The 25,786-nt window shown below is 36.2% G+C and overlaps 1 protein-coding gene across 1 annotated transcript; it reads left to right on the plus strand.

Moving 5' to 3' along the window:
* Positions 1 to 14,711: 14,711 nt before the first annotated feature.
* LOC141716634 (triose phosphate/phosphate translocator, non-green plastid, chloroplastic-like) lies at positions 14,712 to 19,302 on the plus strand. The gene is made up of 9 exons (XM_074518825.1): positions 14,712 to 15,180; positions 16,767 to 16,889; positions 16,973 to 17,125; positions 17,399 to 17,484; positions 17,629 to 17,713; positions 17,945 to 18,064; positions 18,166 to 18,234; positions 18,521 to 18,650; positions 18,848 to 19,302. The coding sequence occupies exons 1-9, from the start codon at positions 14,803 to 14,805 to the stop codon at positions 18,916 to 18,918; spliced, it is 1,215 nt and encodes a 404-aa protein (XP_074374926.1). The 5' UTR covers positions 14,712 to 14,802; the 3' UTR covers positions 18,919 to 19,302.
* The last annotated feature ends 6,484 nt before the right edge of the window (positions 19,303 to 25,786 follow it).

Raw genomic sequence — 25,786 nt, forward strand, 5'->3', positions numbered from 1 at the left:
TGAAATCTCCCACGAGCATTAAGCAGGTGCAAAGTTTAACAAGAAGGATTGCGGCACTGAATCGATTTGTGTCAAAATCCTCGGACAGATGCAAGGAATTCTTCAAGGCAATTAAGGGGAGGGGAAAAAACTTTGTGTGGACCTCGGACTGTGAGGATGCCTTCCCAAAAATCAAAGAACAATTGGGGAATCCTCCCATGTTGGCCAAGCCCGAGGACGGAGAAACGTTGATTCTTTATTTAGCAGTCTCTGAATATTCGATCAGCGCAGCACTGGTGAAAGAGGAAGAAGGTCGACAGTCCCCAGTGTACTACGTAAGCAAAAGGTTACAAGACGTAGAGACTAGATATACTAGCATGGAGAAATTGGTATATGCCCTTATCCTTGCGGCAAGAAAGTTAAGGCCTTATTTCCAAGCTCACCGAATAGAAGTCCGCACCGCCTATCCTCTTAGGCATGTTCTACATAAACCAGAGTCATCGAGAAGAATGTTAAAATGGGCGATAGAGCTGGGACAATTTGATTTAGAATATTACCCTCACACAGCAATCAAGGGACATACACTGACCGATTTCATACTTGAGTTTGACTCTGAGGTAGATGGTAAGGCTATAGTGTTGGCAGAACCTTCCTCACAGGGTGATTTCCCCGCCGAAGTGAGAGAAGAGTTCCCACACCTGTGATATCCCGCAAATTTTTAGGATTTAATATTTTTAATATCTGGATTATTTTATATGATTGTTTCAATTGGGAAAGAATAAAATTATGGATATTTTATTACTCTTTGATGAATTTGTGTCTTTAAATGATTTATGTGTTAATTGATAATTATGGTATTGATCTCTATCATTGTTGTGAGAGTATTTAATTACTTTTACTGTTTTCAAAAATATATTTAGTTTTATCTAGATTCTCCCTTGTAGCGGGTGAATTGTGAAAATATTAAAAAAAAAGAATTGTATATAAATACTATTCTTTTATGTGTTAAGTGAATAATATTATATGAGTTATTTGAATTTTTTGATATCTATATGAATTAGTGAGTAAATGCTTAAAAATATATTATTTCAGTTTGGTGAGTTAGTATAAGGTTTAAAGTGTAATCAGTGATTACACAAAAGAAATTATAAATAAAGGATTAAATAGGAAATTGGTAAGTATGAGATTTTATTAATTGATAGATGTGATTATGTTTTATTTGATTCATATGTGTGTGACATTGTGGTCAAAACGTTTTTTAAGATATTTTCATGATTTATTATGTGAAAATGGGGTTTAGTGGATTTTTAAATATTTTTAATAAATCATCGGTATATGATTGAATCATGAAAGTTATTTTATTACCTCTAAAATACCCTAAGAGACATTTTAAAAATAATAGTTGAATTTATATTGAGATTGGAGTATTTTAAAATAATTTAATGAGCTTTATTTCTATTTTTGAGCATTATTTTACAAAATTCGTATAAAATAAATCGTTTGCTCAAAAATTATTTTAAAAATGTGGGGACGAAGCTAATTTTGTTCTCTACATTTTAAAAATAATTTTAGTATAATTATCACCCTTTACAATGCAGAGAAATAGTACTCATATTCGTTTTTATGTATTTTTGTGTAGAGAAAATGGTAAGTAAAAAAAAACTTTAGCAAATTACAGAAATACCCCTGCCTCTTTTCTCTTAAAACCAGCAGGCCAAATTTTTTTTCTCCCCTTTCGATCTCTCTACTCTCCCTCGACCTCAATCTCTCTCTCTCTCTCTGTCTCTCTCTCTCGTTAATTTCGCTTCTAATCTCTCCCGCACTCTTCTCCTCTTTCCAAGCGTTACTCACATCTCCTTCTTCGATTCTGCCACCTAACCACCATCCAACAGCCACCGTTGTCCACTTTTCCGGCAGCCCAGACCTTACCCATCGTTGTGTGTCTTAATCTCAGTCGGTATAATTCAATTCAAATCCTTATGAATCAGTTGGCTTAAAGATGTGTTGTGATTTTGATATGAGATATTGTATATATATGTTATGTATGTATATATATGTTATGTAGTTAGTTGGCTAGTTTTAAACTCGCGATATTATCTGGGTGTTAAAGTTTTTGGTTTAAGAGTATGTGTTTATATGCTTGGAATGGTACTTTAAGAATTAATGGATTAAAGTTTTAAAATTATATGTAATTGAGTTGAATTTCTATATTGTTGCGGGTCTGTTTTTGCAATAGAATTATGGGCTCATAGAGTCGAGTTATATGCTTAATCTTTATGTGGTTATGTGCTCCGCGAACTCTAGTTTCTACTCGCGAAAGAATTAGATTGATTTAATAAACGAGATAAAAGATATGTATGTTTTAGTGCAAGGTGCGCAGAATTTCTGGACAGGATCTGTTGGCCTTAGTGACGACTATGTTCAGGGGCTCTAAACACCTTTCTTTCATCTGAAATTTTTATGAAAGTTAGATATGTGAGTCAGTTAAGTCTCCACCAAACTTCACGTCAACAGACCTATTTATGAATTTATTAAAAATCCAGAGGCGAACTTAGTTTCTGTGAAATCGAGCAACCAAGATACTTGTTATGTGTTTTTATATGTTTAATTGTTTACAAAGCTCTTGTTTGCACTTGATGTTAAATGAGAATATATAGCGATGTGTTTTATGGAAATACATGTTAAAATATGCGTATTTGAGATTGAGTTTCGTTGCTAATTATTAGAGTGTGATTTGAATATGTGTATAGTTACTAGTCTATGTGATATATGTGCAAGGTGATTTATTTAAGTGTTTACTCAAGTTGAATTGGTGATGCTAAATTATATAACTGTAAGTTCAAATATTATAAATTATTAAGTATACTTAATTGTTTAGGTGCTGCAAGTCTGGGCGGGTAATTTTCCCTAATTTTTTAGTTGCCGCAAGTCTGGGCGGGTACTTTTCTTACTTGTTTACTTTTATGTTGCTGCAAGTTGAGGCAGCTTTATTTTGTTTGGTTATAAGATTAAATTGTGGAATTGAAAATAGGTGGATAGTCCTAATTACGAATACTTCATGCCAAAATTTTCTAAAATTCCCCTGTATCTAAATCTATTTGACTTATTTGATTTCAATGATTTGAAAGCATGTTATGATTGTTAGTCGTAACACGTATAAGATATGTCTGGGTAAGAACATTGAAATGACTTTTGGGATGTATTTGTGGTGTGGTTATTCTGGGTATTGTCCATATTACGAATAGATCATGCCGAATTTTCCGTAGAAATATTATCATAAGTTACGCGTTTTCGTGTTAAATAATATTCTAAGTTGGTAGTAAGTTTTAAACTATAATGTGTGCTACCTGTTATATGCTATATAATGTGCCATATGTATATATATATATATATCGCGAAAGGGTAGAAATAAGATAATCGTTTCAGAAGGATACTAAAGTAGTATCTTTTTGCTTATGATAGGATCGGGGATTAAGGGCGTGAGACCAAGCAAAAGAAAAGAAAAAGGGAGAGTTGCATAGTGGTTCAGTAGTTACGGATGGTTCGAGATGATCAGAACCAGACATTGGGGATCAAGACTGAAGTTGGATAAGATTTGGTATCAGACCGCAGTAATTGCATTAGCGACATATCAAAGAATTAAGAATAGGAAATGGTGACGTCTTGAGAAAGCATCATGAGATATTTGTGTTATTGCGAGTGTGTATGATTGTTAAGGACCAAAGGCAAGTATCCCTATCATCACTTATTGTTCAAGTGATATTTATTTTAAATCTTCTTATGCAAGTATTGCTTTCCCTATTCTCAGTTCGGAATAAATAAATGTTTTACATATCGCAGAATTAAATGATTTTGTTTATGCAAGTATTCTTCTGCTATTCTATGTTCAGAATAGCTAAATGATTTTACTTATCAAATTACTGGATTTATAAATATTTTGGATTTTGAGAAAGATGATTTTGTTGCGAGAATTCCTGCCCAAGTGAATGGGGGAATAAAATTATTTAGGATGTCAGTTGATTCGCCTCCTTTTCAATAAAATTTTTTTTAAGATTGGAATGGTTACTGGTTACAGCGTAGGTGATCGAGATATCGGTCCAGCTGTAATATCTTTCAAGGCTAGTTATGCCTTTCTGGCGCCCTATAGGTACCGTATGTCTTCGGGATACGGGTAGTACCTATACTTACGGTATGGGTGCGGGATACCGGCGTTGTTTCGCGACTGATCATCGAGAACATCATGAAATATAATTGGTTCCAATCGAAATTGAAATCTAAATTTATTTATTATTTTGATAATTATAGAATAAATGATTTATCAACTGTTTCTGTTTTGGAATAATGGTAAAATGCAGTTTTGATTCAGATTCTGATTTATGCTGATACTTACGTTGTTATTATATATCAAAGGTGGTATTGGTATAGATGATTGATGTTGACTTCAGTATGAAATATTGTGAGCATCAAAGTTCGTATTGATATCTAATTTGATATGACAGCAAAATAAGTATTAATTTCAAGAGTTCGGTTTTAAGTGAAGTTTTATGATTCAATCCATAATCATTATTTCTTGTTATTGTGGTTTACGATATTTCCGTAAACACTGTTTTACGAGTTTTATTCTCGTCAAGATTCAAAGTATTGCTGAAGCATTTCGCTCAAAAATATCAAAATGGTTTTGAATACAATTAAGGAATCAATTCTGGGATTCCTCAACTAAAATTTTATGATTCAGCAATTATAATTTTAAATATTCTGCTCTAATGCAGATGTCGGTAAAATATCAAAACGACCCTATATTCGCTATAATGATCTTGCTGAGCATTTCTTTCGCTCATACTTTTCTGTTTTTAAAATTTAACCTCCAGTGAGGATTAGCTTGCGCTGTTTAGCTGCGTAATTCGAGGAAGCAAAGAAGAAGCTTTTGGAAGGTGGTTGGTCCAGGGTTTGCGAAATAGTTTAAGTTCTATTGTATAAAGTTGTTTATATTATATTATATTATATTATATTATAGTTGTGTTATTTTATAGTTGTGCCTAGTATACTTCTTTTCGAAGTTATACTACCGGGTTAAGTTTTGAGATTGAGAATTATTGAAGAGAGTTTTAAAAGAAAGTGAAAAAATTATTGATGGAATTTAGGATTCTTGTTTCTAGAACTGTAACCTTAAAAGATCTTGGATTAGTTTGGGGTCAATTATGATAAATATCTTCCGCTGGCATTCGTTTATTGATTAAATAGGTTAATTTGGATTGAGATTTTATAGTGACGACCAAATCCTCTGACCCCGGATTTGGGGGCGTTACAACACCCTTGGTGGATCTTACATGTTGATGGGGCTGTAAATAACAGCGGAGCAGGGGCTGGAATCGTTTTAGTCATCCCGGAAGGGCACCATCTGATGAGCGCGATTCTTTCAAGTTCTACGTCACCAACAATATGCCGAATATGAAGCATTAATCAACGGCCCGAAGATAGCTTTGGAAGTGGGAGTTGTGAACCTGATCGCTTGAAGTGACTCAGAATTAGTAGTAAATTAAGTCAACAGAGGTTTCCTACATCACCAACAATGATGCCGAATATATGAGATGTGTGCGGCGTCTGCTAGAGAAATTTAGAAGTGTTAAACTAGAAGGTGTGCCTCAGGAAGATAATAGTAATGCTGATGCCTTGGATAAAATGGGATCACAGATGGATAGCGTGCTGCTTGGACAAATTCCTTTGGGAATCCAAGAAATCCCGAGTATCCCGGAAATAGGGGTGTTCCAGACTCAAGCAACCCCACAAGAGACTTGGATGACTCCCATTCATAATTACATTCGAAAGGGAACCGTTCCAGAAGACAAATCACAAGCTCGGCGCCTCCGCTATTAGGGTACGAGGTATGTCAAATATGACGGAGTGTTGTACAAAAGAGGCTTTAACCAACCACTGTTACGGTGTGTGGACCTGGAGGAAGGAAACTACATCCTTAGGGAGGTGCACGAAGGCATTTGCGGCAATCACTCGGGTGGTGGTTCATTGGCCTTAAAATTCCTCAGACAAGGATATTACTAGCCAACAATGAAAGAAGATGCCTTCAAGTTTGTTAGGGCATGCGATCGTTGCCAATGATTTGATAACTATTCCAATGCACCAGCAACGTCCATCACTTCGCTGAACAGTCCTTGGCCTTTCGCACTATGGGAACTGATCTCATTAGATAATTACCTAAAGCCAAGGGGGGTGTAAAGTATGTTGTGGTGGCCGTGGATTATTTCACAAAATGGGCAGAAGCTATGCCACTAGCCACAATCACAGCAAAGAAAATTAAGGATTTTGTCTTCAACTCCATAGTCTGTAGATTTGGAGTTCCATATAAACTCATCTCAGATAACGGAAAGCAATTTGACAGTAAAGAATTAAGAAAGCTTTGTGAAGACTTGAACATCAAAAAAGATTTTGTTGCAGTTTACCACCCGCAAAGCAATGGCCAAACAGAAGCTATTAACAAAATCATCAAACATACTTTAAAGACCAAGCTGGAAGAAAAGAAAGGAGATTGGCCAGAAGAAATGCCCATGGTTCTTTAGTCTTATAACATGACTCCTAGATCCACTACAGGAGAATCTCATTTTTTGCTAACTTACAGATATGAGGCTATGATTCCCGTAGAGATAGGAGCTGGGTCTCTGCGGAGGGATTTGTTCAAGGAGGAAGATACAGAAGTTAATCAGAGGCTCCACTTGGATCTGCTGGATGAGGCTAGGATGAATTCTCAATTAAAGCTCGCGGCATATCAGCAAAGAGTTGTAAGGTACTTTAATAAGAAAGTGAAGTCAGTGCCATATAAGGTGGGAGACCTTGTGTTGCGAAAAGTCATGCCAAATACTAAGATAGCTCAGCACGGGGTGCTTGGCGCTAATTGAGAAGGACCATACAAGGTCAAATCTATACTTTGAAAGGGGACTTATCGCTTGGAGGATTTGGATGGCAATCTTATTCCCCGAGCATGGAATGCAGAACACTTAAGGAAATATTATCAATAGGGTGTGGCCTTGGCCCCCTCATTTCTGCGGTTGATTTTTATGTCATAGACTAGTAGTAAATAAATTCCTCCTAGCCTAGGGGGTAGTATGCATGACTGCTAACCTTGGCTTTAACTGAAGGATAAAAATTTCCAAATAATTTTCCCACAGAGCAAAGTAGCCATGGGACTGGTATAATTTCTACACTAGAGCGCATTATCAATAAAAAGAAAACTTGCTTCAATTATTTGTTTACTTGACACTTACACTTTAAAAAGAACCAGGGCGCACCCTGATTACAAAGTACTTTGGTAAAGAAAAACTATAGATCCCCATTATATAGGAACAGTTTCAAAATATTGCAACAAGATAAATGTCCATTAATGTGCTAAATAACTTTCTCTAAATATTAAAGGGCACGCTCTACTGTAAGGCACGCCAAATGCGGTTGACCTTGGAAAAAAATGTGTTCTAAAATTAAGGACGCGCCCTTACGAAAGAATGCACCTCACAACAGAAGTGTATAAAGGCTGGAAAAAGAGCTAAAAACAGCAACCTGCGTAACAAGGCATGCCCAAATGGTTGAGGCGCCTTGACCGACTTCATATGCATCCTGGAAGATATAAAATTAAATAAAACCATACGATGTGTCATAATGCAAAATTAAAAAGTATCAGGAACCATATTGTCATACAACTTTGCACAACATCAAAAGAGGGCTGGCACCTCAAAGTATTTAGAAACAGAATTAGATACAAGCCAAGAAAGTAAATCAGGGCGCACCCTCAACATTGTCAATTAGGGGAATGGACTGGAGAGGAATGATAGAATTAGGGCTGTCAAACGGATAATTCGGATACGGATATGCCTATATCCGTATCCGCAATCATCGGATTCGAATACGGATAATATCCGTTTTATTTCGGATACGGATAATATCTGCTTTTTCTCGGATACGAATGCGGATATTTCGGACGAATATCGGATTTTTTGAATTTTTTTGTTGCCCCTACCATTTTAACGATGATTATAAAACATTTTCTACTATTAAATATACATAATATATTTATATATGTATAAAGTAAGTGTACAATTATATAAAATTTGTATAATCGTATTATTTAATACATTTACAAACACTATAAACTAAAAAAATAAATTTTAAATTATATATAATTTTATATTTATATAATTTAAATATCATATATTTATTTAGTTTCGGATTCGAATATCCCGAATTCGGATACGGATAATATCCGCTTTTTCTCGGATACGGATAATATCCGCTTTTTCTCGGATACGGATGCGGATTTTTTGGACGAATATCGGATTTCTCGAATTTTTTTGACAGCCCTAGGTAGGATCAGCCTCAGGGCGTCCTTATGGGCCTCCTCTATTGGCGCGCCCTCAACATCTTCCGCTAGCCCAATCTCTATCCTCCTTGCCCTAATCTCTGCAACATGTACTCTTTTAAACTCCACCATCTCAGCCATGGTCTCCTCCCCAAACTTCTCAAAGGTATAGTCAGGATCGTTGGCAACAAATCCGACCCTGTAGAAGTGAAATCCATTGTCAAAAGCAGCATCTGCAACCTCCTTCTTCTCATCAGGCCATCATTCCTTCTACTGCTACTCCAGGTACTCAATCCTCAGGTTGGCACCACCTAACTCAGTATGAAGAAGAGTAGCCTTCTTATTAGCAATTTCAAGCTGAGAAGTTAGGTTGGCCACCTCACCTTTGAGGAAGAAGATTTCAGAATCCTTAGCTTTGATGTCCATAGCATTAAGAAAATCCTTGTATTTCAAGGTATTCTGCAGGATATTGTTATCACCTTGCAGCCTCTCATGGCGCGCCCTCTCTGCTAAGAACTCGTCCACCATCTGGCTGGAGTGGATGACCATTTGGCAAGATGCCTTGACTGAAGCCCTGGTGGCATCCCCCAGACTCATAGCTTTCCATTGCTCCACCTCTTCATCAGTTACATGAAGGGAGTTCAATGGGCCAAGAGAATTCAGAGCAGCAGAAGACCCTGAAGGTGCGCCCTCTGTCCTTAGTTTCTTGGACGCGCCCTATTGGTCAATAAGATCAATAACTGGTCTTTTCAGGATATGAGTAGGCTGAGGGACATGAGTTGGAGTAGGCGCAGAGGTCTGGGCCCTGGGAGCATCCTTCTTGGGAGGTTTAGATTTGGGTTTCTCCGAAGGGCACGCCCCAAAGGATCTGGGAATCTTAGGAGGAGCCATATCTGCATAGAAACACATAAAAATGATTAGTAGGTGTAAGTAAAGGTGCGCCAATGTTTTGGGCGCGCCCACGTGAGACTAAAAATGTCAGATATGATATGTTAACGACAGTGCATGAAAGATGGATGCAAATGCAAGAAGATTATATAACACAAATAAAAGACATGAAAAGAAAAGCAACTAGGAAAACTAGGTAGGATGTGCCCTAGTAATAAGGCGCGCCCTCCTATGAGAAGGCTATATTCAAACCAAGGGAGGTTCACTCTGGGTAGTGCTGTCTTCATGCTCCTCCTCATCCTCTTCCTCACCGCTATCAACTTCCACCACACGGGTAAGGGGAACACCTTTCCTAAATTCTTTATAACTACATTTGGTCCCCACACATTCAGACAAAATACCAACTCGCATTAAGTTGGATTCAGTTACAAGCGCCTTCAGGTTCCACTTGGCCGCAGCAACTCTGAGAAGGGCCTCTGCCCTCTCTTTGGGCGCTCCCTCGAGCTCCCGTACAATTGGTTTGTCTAATAAAAGAAGATATGAGAAAGTAAGAAATATGTGTGCAAATAAAATTGAAATATAAAAAGGAAGGAGAGGGCGTGCCCTTACTTGGATCTGTGTTGAATCGGATCCTGACCCTGGGGACATCGTACAGGTAAAAGAAATTCTCTTTCCATCATTTCTCATGGCTAACTTTTCCTGATAAAAAGCCCTTTTTGTTATGCTGCTTGTCTACGACCAAGTAGAAGTAGCCATGATCAGACCTCTTGAGGCTAAAGAAATGGCTCACATCTTCCATGGTAGGTGTGGGGAAACCAAGGTCCATGTACATGATGAATAAGGCTAAAACAAATTTATAGCTATTGAGGGATAATTACAGAGGGGCCAAGTTATAAAGCTCAATCATATCCCTTAGATAGGGGTGAAGAGGCGCGCCCACACCCAGGGAAACCATCTTAGCACTAGTCACCATCCTGGGAATCCTGAAATTCCTGCCATAATTGAAGAGGTGAGGGCGCATCATGCTCATAGGGCGCGCCCAAATGCCTTCCATATCATAGTACTGCATCAACCAGCCTAACTGCTCGTCCGAGCAATTGGAAGAAAGTCCCACACAAAATAATTTCCCTTGTTCCTTTCTGAAACGTTTCTTCACAGCCTCCTTACAAACTTCATACTTGCTCCAGTCAAAATCCAGCTCACTATCAGATACTTCCCAGTGCTTGAAAGGAATGAGAGAAGGGAGAGGAGAATTAGAAAACTGAAAGGAGTCTTCATCAAAGAAGTTGGATTCATCTTTGAGTTCAGGCGATTCATCTCCAGACGCGCCCTCTGAATGAAGAGGAGTGGGCGCGCCCTCTCTTGGAGATGGACTTGGAGAAATCGCCCTGTAAGAGACTTTGGATGGGCCAGCCCCAACATTCACTCCAATCTCGGTTCTCCTATACCTATCATCATTGAGGGACTCCAACTAGTCATCGTCATCAAGCTCAGTTGCAGTAGGTGCAGGAGATCTCTCCTTCTGGACTAGCTTTTGTTTCCCATGCCTACGAGACAAGGGGACATTGTCCATGGAAGAACCATTCGAAGAATCAGCCATCAGGGTACCTTTTTTGGATTCTTGAACAAGGCGCGCCACCTGATTCCTAACCTCAGGAGTGTGGTGGGCGTTTGGAGGCTGAGGTTCGAAGTAGATGTTTGGGGGTGAATAAATTCCCAACTTGGTAAGGAAATCCTTGAATGGATGAAAAGGAGAGGACGCACCCTCGTTTTCCAGCTGTCAAGAAAATCAAGAAAGGTTGAGGGTGCATCCAGTTCAGAAAGTAAAAGAAGAAAAAAAATAAAAGCAATGAAAGGCATGCATTGGAAAGATAGCATGCCCCAATTAAAAGGATGGGTTTAACAGTTATCCTATTGAAACACAAAACATGCGTTATCATAAGAAGGCGCGCCCTGTTTAACAATAAGGCGCATCCTAGGATCCATCTCTGATTAAAAACTGACATCATTGTTGGGAGAGGTATACGGAGGCGCGCCCCAAGTTGCTGATAAGCTTTAAAGGTGGATATGGTTATGTATAGACTATAAGTAACGGTTTTCTGGGCATAATCATGCTAATGGTTGAAATTCTCAAAACACAAATTTGAAATTAATTATCCTATAATTTAGGATCTAAATGGGCAAATACAAATATATACACCCATATATACATATATACATACAAAAACAATATGCTTCAAGAAATGGAAGATGAACAGTCTTGTAGCATGCATAATGATTTAATGGATGAAACTCAGAAATACAAAAAGTCATGTGTACCTTTGTGATCGGAGAAGGAGATGGACTGAAAAAACTGAAGAAACGATGGAGGATTAGGTCAGATTCCGAGCAAAATACCCTCCCGCTGGTGTGATAATTTTTTGAAGAAAAGTAAAGTAGAGAGAAAGGGTAAAAGTAAAAAGTAAAAAGAAATGATGTGACTGGCATTTATAGCTGAAAATGACAACTGTTAAATCAGTCACGTCGATCACGATTCCCTAAAAATAAGGGGAACCGTTTCCAAACCGTTTGAAATTCTAGGACGCACCCTCAGGAAGGAGTGCCTTCAGGAAGGAGCGCCTTATTTGGCTATCATAGCAGCATTGAATTTTAAGGAAAAGTTGGAAGGCAAGCCCTGTTCAGGCCGCGCCTTGACAAAAGCATTGATGAATATGTTTATACAAATTTTGATAAAGATGAGTAAAAATTCCAATCCCATTTTCAATGACATATGAAATTTGGGGGGTAGTTGTTATGCCCAAAAATTGGTAAAAACTATATTCAAATTAAAGATAAGAAAACAGTCAAAATTAAGATATAAATGCCTGAAATCAGGGAGAAGACAAAGAAGGTTTCTTTCACTGTAAAGGGCAAGGTGCGCCCTATTGATAGGGGAGGCGCGTCCAATGAATATGAAACTAAAGATAAGTAGAAGCCGCAGGCGCGCCCTCAGCATAGTGGGGAGGCATGCCCAATTACTAAGGAAAGGGTGAGGAATTTCCTGATTGAATCCTTTTCTATGGTGAGCCTTAGGGCACACCCTGAATGAGTAGAAAAACCTTGGGAAGATTTCAACATGATTACTTGACCGGGTTCTTTGGAAGATTCAAGGAAGATGGAGATTATTATTACTAACCTATTTGATGCAGGTACTCTATTGAAGAACTCCTTCCTGTAGCATATCTACAGGAAAGGCGGTGTTCGTGTTCAGAGACCTCCAGGGGTATACCTGGACGGAAGACCTCGTCCTGTAGTCAATGAGTGTCCTCATTGGGGATGTGGGGTAAATTCTGGTGTGTGCTTTAGGAGCTCTGTCTCTGTAGTCAATGGGTGTCCTCGTTGGGAGACTTCGGAGTATCCTGCACTTTGCACCCAAAAGCTTGAGATCACTTATCCTGTAATCTGGTAGGGGCTCCTTATCGGGGGATAAGGATGTGTCCAACATTTGGGGTGAACCACGGTTATACCTGCGTCCACGATCTGGAGAAACAGATGGTAGCGAAGGGTTATCCTTGGCCAGGTAGATGCCCTATCCGTAAAGTCTTGAAGCCGCGGACGAGCCTTAGGCCTTTGTGGTTGGGCCTCATCGGCGGGCATTCCTAAAGCTAGTAGAAGACGGTTTCCAGTAGGTTTCCTACTGGGCCTCAGGACAAGAAATCTAAGCCTGTTAGGTTTCTTGTTCCCCAAGAACTACGTGGGCTTGATTCCCTATAAATAGGGATACGTAGGCAAATTGTGAGGGGTCAGAAGCGAGAGCGCAAATGAGCCACCACTAATCCCAAACAATCTCAGCCACCAATAATCATCACCACCACACACTGTTCATACTTCCCGACGAGCACTGTTCATCGGATCCACCGGTTACTGTTCACGTTTCCGATAAAGAACCACCGTCATAGATCTTGTTTCCGGCTACGAACCTCAGACTTTGTTGTTACCAGATTCCTCCGTCAACAGAAATGAAGAAAAAAAAAAGATAATACACAACTCATTTAAGATATTGTAATAATTACATGAAAACATATGAGAAGAGATGTAAATACATGTCAACTTAAAAAAGTATATAAAATTATGGTTGATATATTAATGAATCAGGTTGGGTTGGATTAGAGTGAAAATATTTGTAACTCGTACTCAATCCATTTATATCGGATTGACCAAATAACAAGAGTGTGCCTGAGATTTCACGTGCCCCGTGCAAATTTAAAATATGTACCCCAAATCTTAACAATAAAAAAATGATAGCAAATTCAAACAACAATAAAAATTAATCAAAAAATATATTTTTAAATAATTATAAATCATTTAAAATTAAAAAAATTACAATTACATAAGAATAAGATAAAATAATTATAAATAAGAAGATATTCACATAAAACTGAATTCATATGTAAATTATTTACATCTATATATAAACATTAATTGATTAATATTTTAAATATAAATTTTTAGTAATATGTAAATATTACTATAATTTAAAATAAACTAATTACCTAAACACTGTATTATTTAAAAAAATAATATAATTTACAAGTTATTTAAAAACACTATTATTCCACTTGTATTTTATTACTTATAAAAAAATTAATATTCTTATTCCCTAGTAATTTTTTTCTAAATTTTTAGAACTTATTTAATATTTAGGATTAACTAGCCGTCTTTTAAAACTTATTTAATATATAGGATAGGATTAACTAGTCGGTCAAATTAAATTAAAAAAAATGTGCAAAAATTAAGGTGACAACAAAAACGGAGGTCGGAGGGAGTATATCAATTAAGAAGCTCTTTAGACATTTGAAATGAACCTGCATGCAATTTCGGCCTCATGCTGAATCTTTGCAAATGGGGACCATTTGTAACGCGCAGCCGTTTCGGAATTATTAATCTTTTTTATAATTTGAAAAACAGCCATTTCGAATTTCACCTGCCTTTTCCCATATTTAATTAAGCTGTTCATTTTGTTTAGCTATTTGTATGCACATTTCAATTGACATACTACTAACTGGATATAGAGGATATATTTGGTTTGGTTTTATACTACATTATTTAGAAAATTTGTGATATTTTTCAAAAAAAAAATTATTACTAAAATTGCTTTGATTTTTCATTAGCTTATAATACCTCCGTCCCTCTCATTTTTTACAGTTTTTTTCACATGCTTGTCACGTATTTTAAGGTAATTATAAAGTATATTTCCGTAATTTATTTTTAAATTTTTTTTTATAAAAATTTTAACATTATATTTTTATTTAGATGAAAAAAAAATTAAAAAAAATAATAATACAACTATATTTAATAAAAGCATTAAAGTGCGTACCGAATTCTCGTTCCCGATGTAAATAATTGAGGGGTACGGAGGGAGCGAGGGAGTATAAGTTTAATTAAAATACAAATGTAATAAAGTTGTCATAATGTGCAGGTCATCGTGTATATTCCAACTCCCCCTTCCTTTTTTCTGTCTCTCTCTCGACATAATTCCAAAGGGGAAGATTCAGACAAATCTCTCTCTCTCTCTCTCATTCATAACTCCAAAAAAAATGCAGAGCTCTTCGTATTCTCTCTCACATACCCTCCCCATACCTAACCCTCGCAATCTCTCCCATCCTTCTCAATCTCTCCACAGATACAACCCTCTCTCAAAAGCACTTACTTACGCTCTCTCCGCTTCATCTTCTCCTCGTTTATCATCTCAGCCGTCAAGACACAACGCTTTGATCACACTTCCTAAACTAACTCCAGAGCCTCTACTAAACGCTTTCCAAGTCAAGGCGGCGGCTGATTCAATCTCCCAGAGCGCTGATCATGATGATGATGATGAAGTCTCTACGTCGAAATTTCAAGACACTTTGGTGCTTGGTTTATTATTTGGCCTTTGGAACATTTTTAATATCTATTTCAACATCTACAACAAACAGGTACTAACATTTTTCTTTGTACAACATAATGCATTTGTTAATTGTCATGGTTTTCATTACCAGCGCCTTCATTTATAGTGTGAGTACACTTGTTAGATTGTTAGTATGAATTAGCTTGTTATATCAGAATTTCGCGAGCTTAGAGTCACATTTTAGCACCTGTAAAAATGAACAAACAGTTTCAAGTTCCTCGTGTCGAATATAAATAAGCATTATGAATCATACCAACTTGTCGGTGAAAACAGAGAATTCATATTCTGTTTTCGGAAATTCTCTCTCTGCACTTGTTATGTTTTGGTTACTTCTGCCTTCGATTTTCAAATTACTATAGGTTTACAGTGTGCACAGACATGTCACTAGGTCATTATGTACTTTTTTTTGGCTAAATTACATAATATTTATATAAAAGAAGAAACGGATAAAAAAGATTGTTAATAAAAAGATTGGTCTAGCCCAAGCTCTATGATAGGCCATAGAGACTATCTAAGCACAATCTGTGCAAAAAGATTATTAATAAAAAGCAACAATGGTAGAACAGCCCATCAAATCACATCATCCAAGTACATAAATCTGGTCTATTACAACAAATTTTAGAGTAACTCCAAGAGTTTGGTCCAAATTTAGACCGAACCCCTCTCTAACTCCAATAGTTTGGTCTAAATTTCGGTCCAAACCTCAAAATATTTATTTAATTATTTTAAGGTCTTGTAATAATAAATATATTATTTTTGTATGATGTAAGATATTATCTTTATATTTTATTATTATTATTAATTACTTGTTTTATTTTAAAATTGTTAATAAATGAATAATAGAATTCAAGAAATGCAATGATATTTATTTAATTACGTTTAAATATTTTTTAATTTAAATTATTATTTAAATAAATAATAATAATATCCTAATATCGGTCAATTGCATTTATAAATACCCGAAATCAAAATTTTATGTAATAAACTAAAAGAAATACATTAAAAACTATTATTTTAATCTCGGACCAAATTTGGACCGAGATTTAGGCCACTGTTGGGTGAATTTGGACCGAAATCGGTCCAAATTTGGACCTTTAGGCCACTCTTGGAGTTGGCCTTAGAGAACAAGGAGTAAAGCTAGTTGTTTATTAGTGTGACTTGTGAGCCCGAGAAATTTCTTTTTTTTCCATATGTGATAAGCAAATGCTTGAGCAGAGAGTAAAGCTAGTTGTTTCTGAGTGTGGTCTTGAATGTCCAACAGATACGTCGTGAATTGAGTCCTTCGAAGCCTTCAATGCATGTAAGCTATTATGCGGGTCTTGAGCATATTTAAGTAGGATAAGACACACTACATTTGTACATGAACACGGAAAATTAATAATTTGGTATAGTTACTTTAAGCCTATTTTCATATTTATATTTTGAAAATGGACATGCAGAAGGGGACGGTGCAGAAGATTATAGTACTTAATTTTAAGACTTTTGTGAGCCTTAAGTAGATTTCAGTACTCTAGATCAAGCTACCACTAAATAATGAACACAGACAGTTCATGTTTGTATTCTCCACTTAAAGATGTGCAAAATGTAAATATTATTTAAAATTAATTCATACAGGTACTCAAAGTTTTTCCATATCCAGTGACTATCACTGCAGCTCAGTTTGCTGTCGGAACAGTCCTCGTTATTCTCATGTGGACATCCAATCTTTACAAGCGTCCTAAAATTTCAGGTGCACAGGTATTTTCACACTCTGCAATTTGTTCTTTTGGTGTATTGATTTGACTTCTCGTACTGACTCCGGCCATGACATTTGCTTGTAGCTTATAGCAATTCTTCCGATGGCTGTGGTGCACACATTAGGTAACCTCTTCACCAATATGAGCCTAGGAGAAGTATCTGTCTCATTTACTCATACAATTAAAGCTATGGAGCCTTTTTTCTCTGTCGTCTTATCAGCTATGTTTCTTGGAGAGGTAAGAATTTTCTGATAATTTTATCTGTAGTTAGGCACTCCATATAAATCAATCATATAATTTATGTATCTCGTTAATGTGTGCTGTTTTCAAAGGAATAACGGTTTTCTTTTCCTGGAATATAACTAAATTTTGTTGGAGAAACTAAATCATTAATCATGGGTATAACGCCATATAGCTAACATATTTGCTATATGGCACAATTTTTTCTACTTTTTGACATTGTGGCGTGGGGTTTTAGCTTTAGCTTTCTTGTCATTTTAATTTTTATAGGTTCCGAGTATATGGATAATTGCTTCGCTTTTTCCAATTGTGGGGGGAGTAGGACTAGCATCGATGACAGAGGCCTCATTTAACTGGTAAGGCATTAAAATAGACACAAGCTTGTTTTTATCAGGATTATGTCCTCCACAGTTCACCTTAGATATTTAGATATATTAGAGATTATGTTTCTAACTATATCTAGCATTTAATGATTTCCTCTTCAATGTGTGTGCTTCCAGGGCAGGATTTTGGAGTGCCATGGCTTCTAATTTGACTAATCAGTCTCGAAATGTCCTTAGTAAGAAGTTCATGGTTAAGAAAGAGGTATCCTAATATTATTACCATCGGTTGTACATTAAAGATTATGCATTATACGGTTGGGAAAATGTTAGTGCATACATTGTTCATTCCTGTTACTGTGTTCTCAAAAGGAAATTAGTTCATGCACCTAAAGTAATTCAGCTTGTGAATTACAAGTGTGCCATGGTATTCGTGAGATATGATTACAAAGGACCCGTAATAAGGATAAACTAAAATGGTCGTTGCTATCTACAGGAATCATTGGACAATATTACCCTGTTTTCGGTGATAACAATCATGTCCTTCATCTTGTCAGCCCCTCTTTCCATTTTAATGGAAGGAGTTAAATTCACCCCTTCATACCTGCAGTCTGCTGTGAGTATTTTGCAAATTTAAATGCTTCTAAACACAGAAGGGTTTGTTGACACAGGAATGTTGTTTGTGTTGTCATTGATTTTCAGCTGTTTCTATGTCAGGGATTAAATGTCAACCAAGTTTATACTAGGTCGTTTATTGCTGCACTCTGCTACCATGCATACCAACAGGTAAGCTTCCTTGACATACAATCTGCTTTGTTATAGTCTCTTGTCAGTGTTAAAGTATGCACTTTTTTACACCCCTAATAGAAGTTTATAGGAGTTGGATGTTGTGAATTGATGAAAGTAATTGTGCAATTTATTAATATTAACATCTTATTAATTCCTTTCACTATGAATATTTTGCTGTTGAAATAAAACATAACTTGTAAAATAGGATAGAAATGACAGTGCTCCCGACAGAACCTCATGAGAGGTTGTCTTGTGACATTGCTGGTGTGCGTCTTTTGTGCAGGTTGCATATATGCTATTGCAGAGAGTATCTCCAGTCACCCACTCTGTAGGAAACTGTGTGAAACGTGTCGGGGTGATTGTGACTTCTGTACTTTTCTTCCGCACACCTGTTTCACCTATCAACTCTCTAGGTAAGTTTTCCAGCATCATATACATCACATATTAATATTTTATAACATTAACAATGTAGGAAAATAGACCTTTTACTTGATTACACAAGCAGAGCTGTTCAAAGTCTCCTGTTCAAAAGCATATGATGTTATATTGAACTCCAGCAGATTATTTATGTATATAATAAATTGATAATCAATTTTGCCTCTCGGTACAGGAACCGGAGTGGCACTTGCCGGAGTCTTCCTGTATTCAAGAGTAAACCGCATTAAGCCAAAGACGGATTGAAAGGCACATTGACAAAGACCTACACGTTGTAGCCAAAGACATCTTGAAGTCCTCATTCCTGGAACATTTTGTTTGCAACAGTTTTTAGGTAGTGAGAACAGAACTTGAACAATTTAGTTGTGTCATGTACAGGGCAGTTTCATCATATGTTAATGTTACTAGAAATAGAAGATCGCGAACCCTTACAACAACTGATAATACATTACAGACCACTTGAGCAAGGGACCAAACCAGTACACTACTAAAGACATGATTAAAACTCTTGGTGTGAGATGCGTGCTTGACTAGGCTCATTGAGTCTGAGCCGAAGGCACGTCTGTTAATTTTTGTAATAATATTCTTTTACCAATATTTTTCTAAATATATAACAACTTTTATCAATAACCCTAAAGGGGTATTTTTATGTTTTTTTGAGACAAGTCCGTGTTCGGTTTGACTGTAAATAGATGAAGAGAAAGAAAAGAAAAAAATGGATTTTTTATACACATTAATAATATTTTAGAGGCTTAATTATAATCTCGCCCTTAAACTATAACACATTGTACACATAAACCCTTAAATAAAAAGGTTGTATATTTTAACCCCTTAACTATAGATTTTGTACACTTCAACCCTTTTGCTAAAATATTTTCCAATATTATCCTCACAGTTGTATACTTTTGCCCCTTGCGAGCTTTGTATATTTTTGCCTCTTAACTACTAGTTTTGTACAATTTAACCCTTTAATAAGTTTATCGTAATATTATAATATTGTTTATCTTATTAATTAATTTCAAAAAAATAAATATTTAATTAATATATAATAAACAATTTGTTGTAAAATACTAGCTATAACAGTATTATGTCAAACCTCTGTAAAAGTAAATATAGCAGAAATGGAGAAAGAGAGCAGACTAGAGAGATGAAAGCTGCTTGAGTGTGTTTTCCATCATTCCGAAGAAGGCTATTTATAGCCAAAACAAGTAACATAGAATTTAATGCAATGCAAATATTTCCAAGTCTAAGCCTAGCTTTACTATTTAATGTTTGAAAATTACAATCAATTTACAACACTCGCCTTTGATTGTTATTTTAAAATGAATCATAGATTGCCTCGTTAAAACCTTGTCAAAGAAAAACTCAATGGGATAAAAAACTTTGACGAAGGAAAAAGAGTACAATCTCCCCTCGGAAAAACTAATCATTCTCCGAAGTTTTGTTGTAACAAATCCTTGAGTCGACGCATTCCAATGTTATGCCGTAACTTCCCAAATGTTGAATTCGGTAATGATTTCGTGAATAAATCAGCAAGGTTGTCAAATGACCGAATTTGTTGTACATCAATTTCACCATTCTTTTGAAATTCATGAGTGTAGAAGAATTTTGGTGAAATGTGTTTCGTTCTGTTTCCTTTGATATATCCTTCCTTGAGTTGATCAATGCATGCGGTGTTATCCTCAAACATAACGGTAGGACTTCTAGTGATGTCTTGGAATCCACATGATTCCTGAATATTCATGATGATAGACCGCAACCAAACACATTCTCTACTGGCTTCATGAATCGCAATGAGTTCTGAGTGATTTGTTGAGGTTGCCACTGTAGTTTACTTCGTAGATTTCCAGGAAATGGCTGTACCGCAATATGTAAACACATATCCAGTTTGTGATTTGCCAAAATGAGGATCTGACAAATATCCAGCGTCTGCATATCCAATCAGCTGAGATGTTGAGTTTTTCGGGAAGAATAACTCAAAATCAATTGTTCCACGAAGATAACGAAATATATGCTTGATCCCATTCCAATGCCTGTCCATCGGAGCAGAGCTAAATCTAGCCAATAAATTCACAGCAAATGCAATATCCGGCCTTGTATTATTTGCAAGATACATAAATGCACCAATTGCTCCAAGATATGGGATTTCAGGGCCGAGAACTTCTTCATCATCTTCTCGTGGTCGAAATATATCTTTATCAGGCTCTAAAGATCTAACCACCATTGGAGTAGTCAATGGATGAGATTTATCCATGTAAAATCTGTTCAAAACCTTTTCTGTATATGTAGATTGGTGGAGGAAAATTCCCGATGACAAGTGCTCGACTTGTATACCAAGGCAATATTTTGTCCTTCCAAGATCTTTCATTTCAAATTCTGTTTTTAGGTATATGACAGCTTTATCAACCTCTGTAGTTGTTCCTACAAGGTTTAAATCATCCACATATACAGCAATAATCACAAAATCAGATTGTGATTTTTTGATAAAAACACATGGAGAAATTTGATTACTAATATACCCATTCTTTTGTAAATAACGACTAAGTCTGTTATACCACATACGACCAGACTGTGTCAGTCCATACAATGATCGTTGAAGTTTAATGGAATATATATGATGAGGTTTCTTGAACTCGTCCATTTTTAACCCTTCTGGGATTTTCATAAAAATTTCACTATCAAGTGAACCGTACAGGTATGCAGTAACGACGTCCATAAGACGTGTTTCCAATTTTTCTTTAGATGTCATACCTAATATCAAACGAAAAGTAATTCCATCCATCACTGGCGAGTATGTCTCTTGATAATCAATGCCAGGCCTTTGAGAAAACCCCTGTGCTACAAGTCGGGCTTTATATCTCATAATTTCATTCTTTTCATTTCGTTTTCTTATGAATACCCATTTATTTCCAACAGGGTTCACACCGATTGGTGTTTGGACAACAGGTTCAAATACTTCTCTTTTACGCAGTGAATTTAATTCTGTTTGGATTGCGTCTTTCCATTTTGGCCAGTCTTTTCTTCGACGGCATTCATCCACACTTTGTGGTTCAGGATCAGAATTTATGTCTACATCCAATGCTGCGGAATACACAAATACATCATCAATTATGGCTTTACTTCGATCCCATAATTTCATATCATGCACATAATTTATTGAAATTTCATGATTGCTTAATCACGTATCTTCAGGGACTGGAATCTCTTCAGGAGATAATACCACTTCAGGGTATTTACTTTTTCTGGAGCATGTGCCACTTCAGGGGCAATTTTCTTTATTTTTCTTTTTCGTGGTGCAACATCTTTTACACCGACCGGTCTACCACGCTTCAGGCGTGGCTTTGATTCTATAACCAATTCTTTTGTATCTGATTTTTGAATTGGTATATCTATTCTAGCTGGAGTATTTACTGCAGTATATGAGATTTAGTTATATTTCTAGAATCGTTAAATGCGTCAGGCATTTGGTTTGCGATATTTTGCATATGAATAATTCTTTTAACTCCAAGTTCGCATTGACCGATACGTGGATCCAGAAAATATAATTCTGACGCATTCCATGTTATGTCAGGATTAACTTTATTTGAATGTTTATCTCCCCCTAAGGGAGGAAACATAGACTCGTCAAAATGACAATATGCATATCTTGCGGTAAATAAGTCTCCGGTTAGAGGCTCCAGATATCTAATTATAGATGTGGAATCAAAACCAACGTAGATACCTATTCTTCTTTGAGCTCCCATCTTCGATCTTTGTGGTGGAGCAATCGGTACATATACAGCACATCCAAAAATTTTGAATTGAGAAATATTAGGAACTTGACCAAGTACCAGTTGTAGCGGAGAATGTTGGTTGTAGGAAGTTGGTCTAATCCTAATAATATTAGCAGCATGAAGTATTGCGTGACCCCAAATAGATGTAGGTAGTTTTGCTTTCAACAACAGCGGTCTTGCAATAAGTTGGAGTCTTTTGATAAAAGACTCGGCTAACCCATCTTGTGTATGTACATGAGGAACTGGGTGTTCAACTGAGATTCCTACAGACATGCAATAGTCGACAAAAATTGCAGATGTGAATTCGCCGGCATTATCTAAACGAATTGACTTGATGCAATGATCTGGGAATTGAGTTCGTAATTTGATTATTTGGGCAAGTAATTTTGCAAAAGCATCATTACGAGTTGAGAGAAGACAAACATGAGACCATCTAGTTGAGGCATCGATTAATACCATGAAATACCTAAATGGGCCAGATGATGGGTGTATAGGTCCACATATGTTGCCTTGGATCCTTTCTAATTGGGCTTTCAAGCTGAACTTTAGTAGGGGATGGTCGAGTAATCAATTTTCCTAAAGAACATGCTGAACATGGAAGGTCATTGTTTGAAAGAACTTTAAAATCTTTAAGAGGATGACCAGTAGAATTCTCTATAATACGACGCATCATAGAGACGCCAGGATGACCTAATCTTTCTTGCCAAAGTGTAAAAGATTTTGGATCTATGAGTTTGGAAGCAATGACATTGTGTGACTCAATAGTTCTAATTTTCATCATATATAATTCTAAGGAAAGTGAGTGAAACTTTTCTAAGATTTTCTTGTTGCTAGGATTAGCGGAAGTAATAAGAAGATATTCTCTATCAGCCTCAGAGGTAGTTTCGATGTGAAAATTGTTGAGTCGGATATCTTTAAAACTAAGAAGATTTCTAGTAGACTTACTAGAATATAATGCATTTTAAATGTGTATGTGGGTACCGTTAGGTAGGACGGAACTAGCTTTTCCAAAACCTTCGATTATATTAGATACGCCGGAAATCGTTCCGACTTGAGCTTTGGTTTTGGTTATTTGGGTAAAATACTTTTGGTTCTGTAGAATCGTATGAATTGTACCACAATCAGCAATGCATATATCTTCAGAATCCATTCTGTATATAAATAAGAAACATAATTTATTTGATAAGAACATAACACACTACATAGTTCAAACAAAATAAAGCACACAATACACACTACTAATCTTCAGCCTCCCATATGGGAGTTTCGTTAGGTTCATTCGGACCATTAATACTTATTCCTCCAGTTGTGATTCTCGGGAAATCATCTATGTTATTGTTGGCGAAATTTGTTTCTACTATTTTCTCTTTTGATTTTTGAGAAGATTGGTATAACTTAACAAGATGATCTGGGGTATGACAATTACGTGTCCAGTGCCCATTCATGCCGCACCTATAGCAAACATTTTCAGTTTTTCCTCCTCGTGATGCCTTTCTTTTACTCTGTGATTCAGATTGCCACTTCCGGTGACCAGAGTTGTTATATGGACGAAAATGCCCGTGGCTCCGACCTCGTCCACGGTACCGCCCTTGGCTCCGTCCACCTCTATACCCTTTTCCACGTACATTCTGCTGGAATGCCATATTATTTACTTCAGGTAATGGGGCAGATCCTGTTGGACGGGATTGATGATTCTTAATCACCAATTCATGATTTTGTTCAGCAACGAGGAGAGTTGATAGAAGATCCCCGAACTTAGTAAATTTGCGCTCCCTGTACATCTCTGCTAAGTTGATATTGTTGGGGTGAAAAGTTGATAGTGTTTTATTGATTTTTCTTTTTTCCGTAACTTTCTCACCACACATAATAAGCCTAGAACTTATTTTGAACAAAGCAGAGCTATATGCTCGGACACTCTTAAAATCCTGAAGTCTTAAATTAGCCTAATCATTTTGAGCTACAGGTAGATAAACTAGTTTCTGGTGGTAGAACTCAAGGAAGGATATATCAAAGGAAACAGAACGAAACACATTTCACCAAAATTCTTCTACACTCATGAATTTCAAAAGAATGGTGAAATTGATGTACAACAAATTCGGTCATTTGACAACCTTGCTGATTTATTCACGAAATCATTACCGAATTCAACATTTGGGAAGTTACGGCATAACATTGGAATGCGTCGACTCAAGGATTTGTTACAACAAAACTTCGGAGAATGATTAGTTTTTCCGAGGGGAGATTGTACTCTTTTTCCTTCGTCAAAGTTTTTTATCCCATTGAGTTTTTCTTTGACAAGGTTTTAACGAGGCAATCTATGATTCATTTTAAAATAACAATCAAAGGCGAGTGTTGTAAATTGATTGTAATTTTCAAACATTAAATAGTAAAGCTAGGCTTAGACTTGGAAATATTTGCATTGCATTAAATTCTATGTTACTTGTTTTGGCTATAAATAGCCTTCTTCGGAATGATGGAAAACACACTCAAGCAGCTTTCATCTCTCTAGTCTGCTCTCTTTCTCCATTTCTGCTATATTTACTTTTACAGAGGTTTGACATAATACTGTTATAGCTAGTATTTTACAACAAATTGTTTATTATATATTAATTAAATATTTATTTTTTTGAAATTAATTAATAAGATAAACAATATTATAATATTACGATAAACTTATTAAAGGGTTAAATTGTACAAAACTAGTAGTTAAGAGGCAAAAATATACAAAGCTCGCAAGGGGCAAAAGTATACAACTGTGAGGATAATATTGGAAAATATTTTAGCAAAAGGGTTGAAGTGTACAAAATCTATAGTTAAGGGGTTAAAATATACAACCTTTTTATTTAAGGGTTTATGTGTACAATGTGTTATAGTTTAAGGGCGAGATTATAATTAAGCCTCTAAAATATTATTAATGTGTATAAAGGATGTCTAATTGCATTTACGTGATGGTAACATGTTAATTGATATATATGGGGCAAGTGACTCTTATAGGGTGTAAAGGTACTCTAATATGGTGAACAGTGACTTACATGGTTGATTAGAGCCAAAATGTGGAACAAAATTAACTTGTATGAAAGTGGCATTAATAGGTGGTAAAAAGATTTCAAATTGGATATATATGATGTTAACATGTCTATTGTTGCTTATATGGTGGAAAGTGACTCTTATTGGGTGCAAAGTGACTCTAATATGGTGAGAAGTGACTAACATGGTTAATTAGAACCAAAATGTGGACCAAAATTGACTTGTATGAATATGGAACTAAGAGGTGGTAAAAGGATTTCTAATTGCATGTACATGATGTTAACATGTTAATTGTACCAATATATGATGGCAAG

This window comes from Apium graveolens, chromosome 4 (genome assembly GCF_009905375.1).
Source record: "Apium graveolens cultivar Ventura chromosome 4, ASM990537v1, whole genome shotgun sequence".
Lineage (NCBI taxonomy): Eukaryota > Viridiplantae > Streptophyta > Magnoliopsida > Apiales > Apiaceae > Apium > Apium graveolens.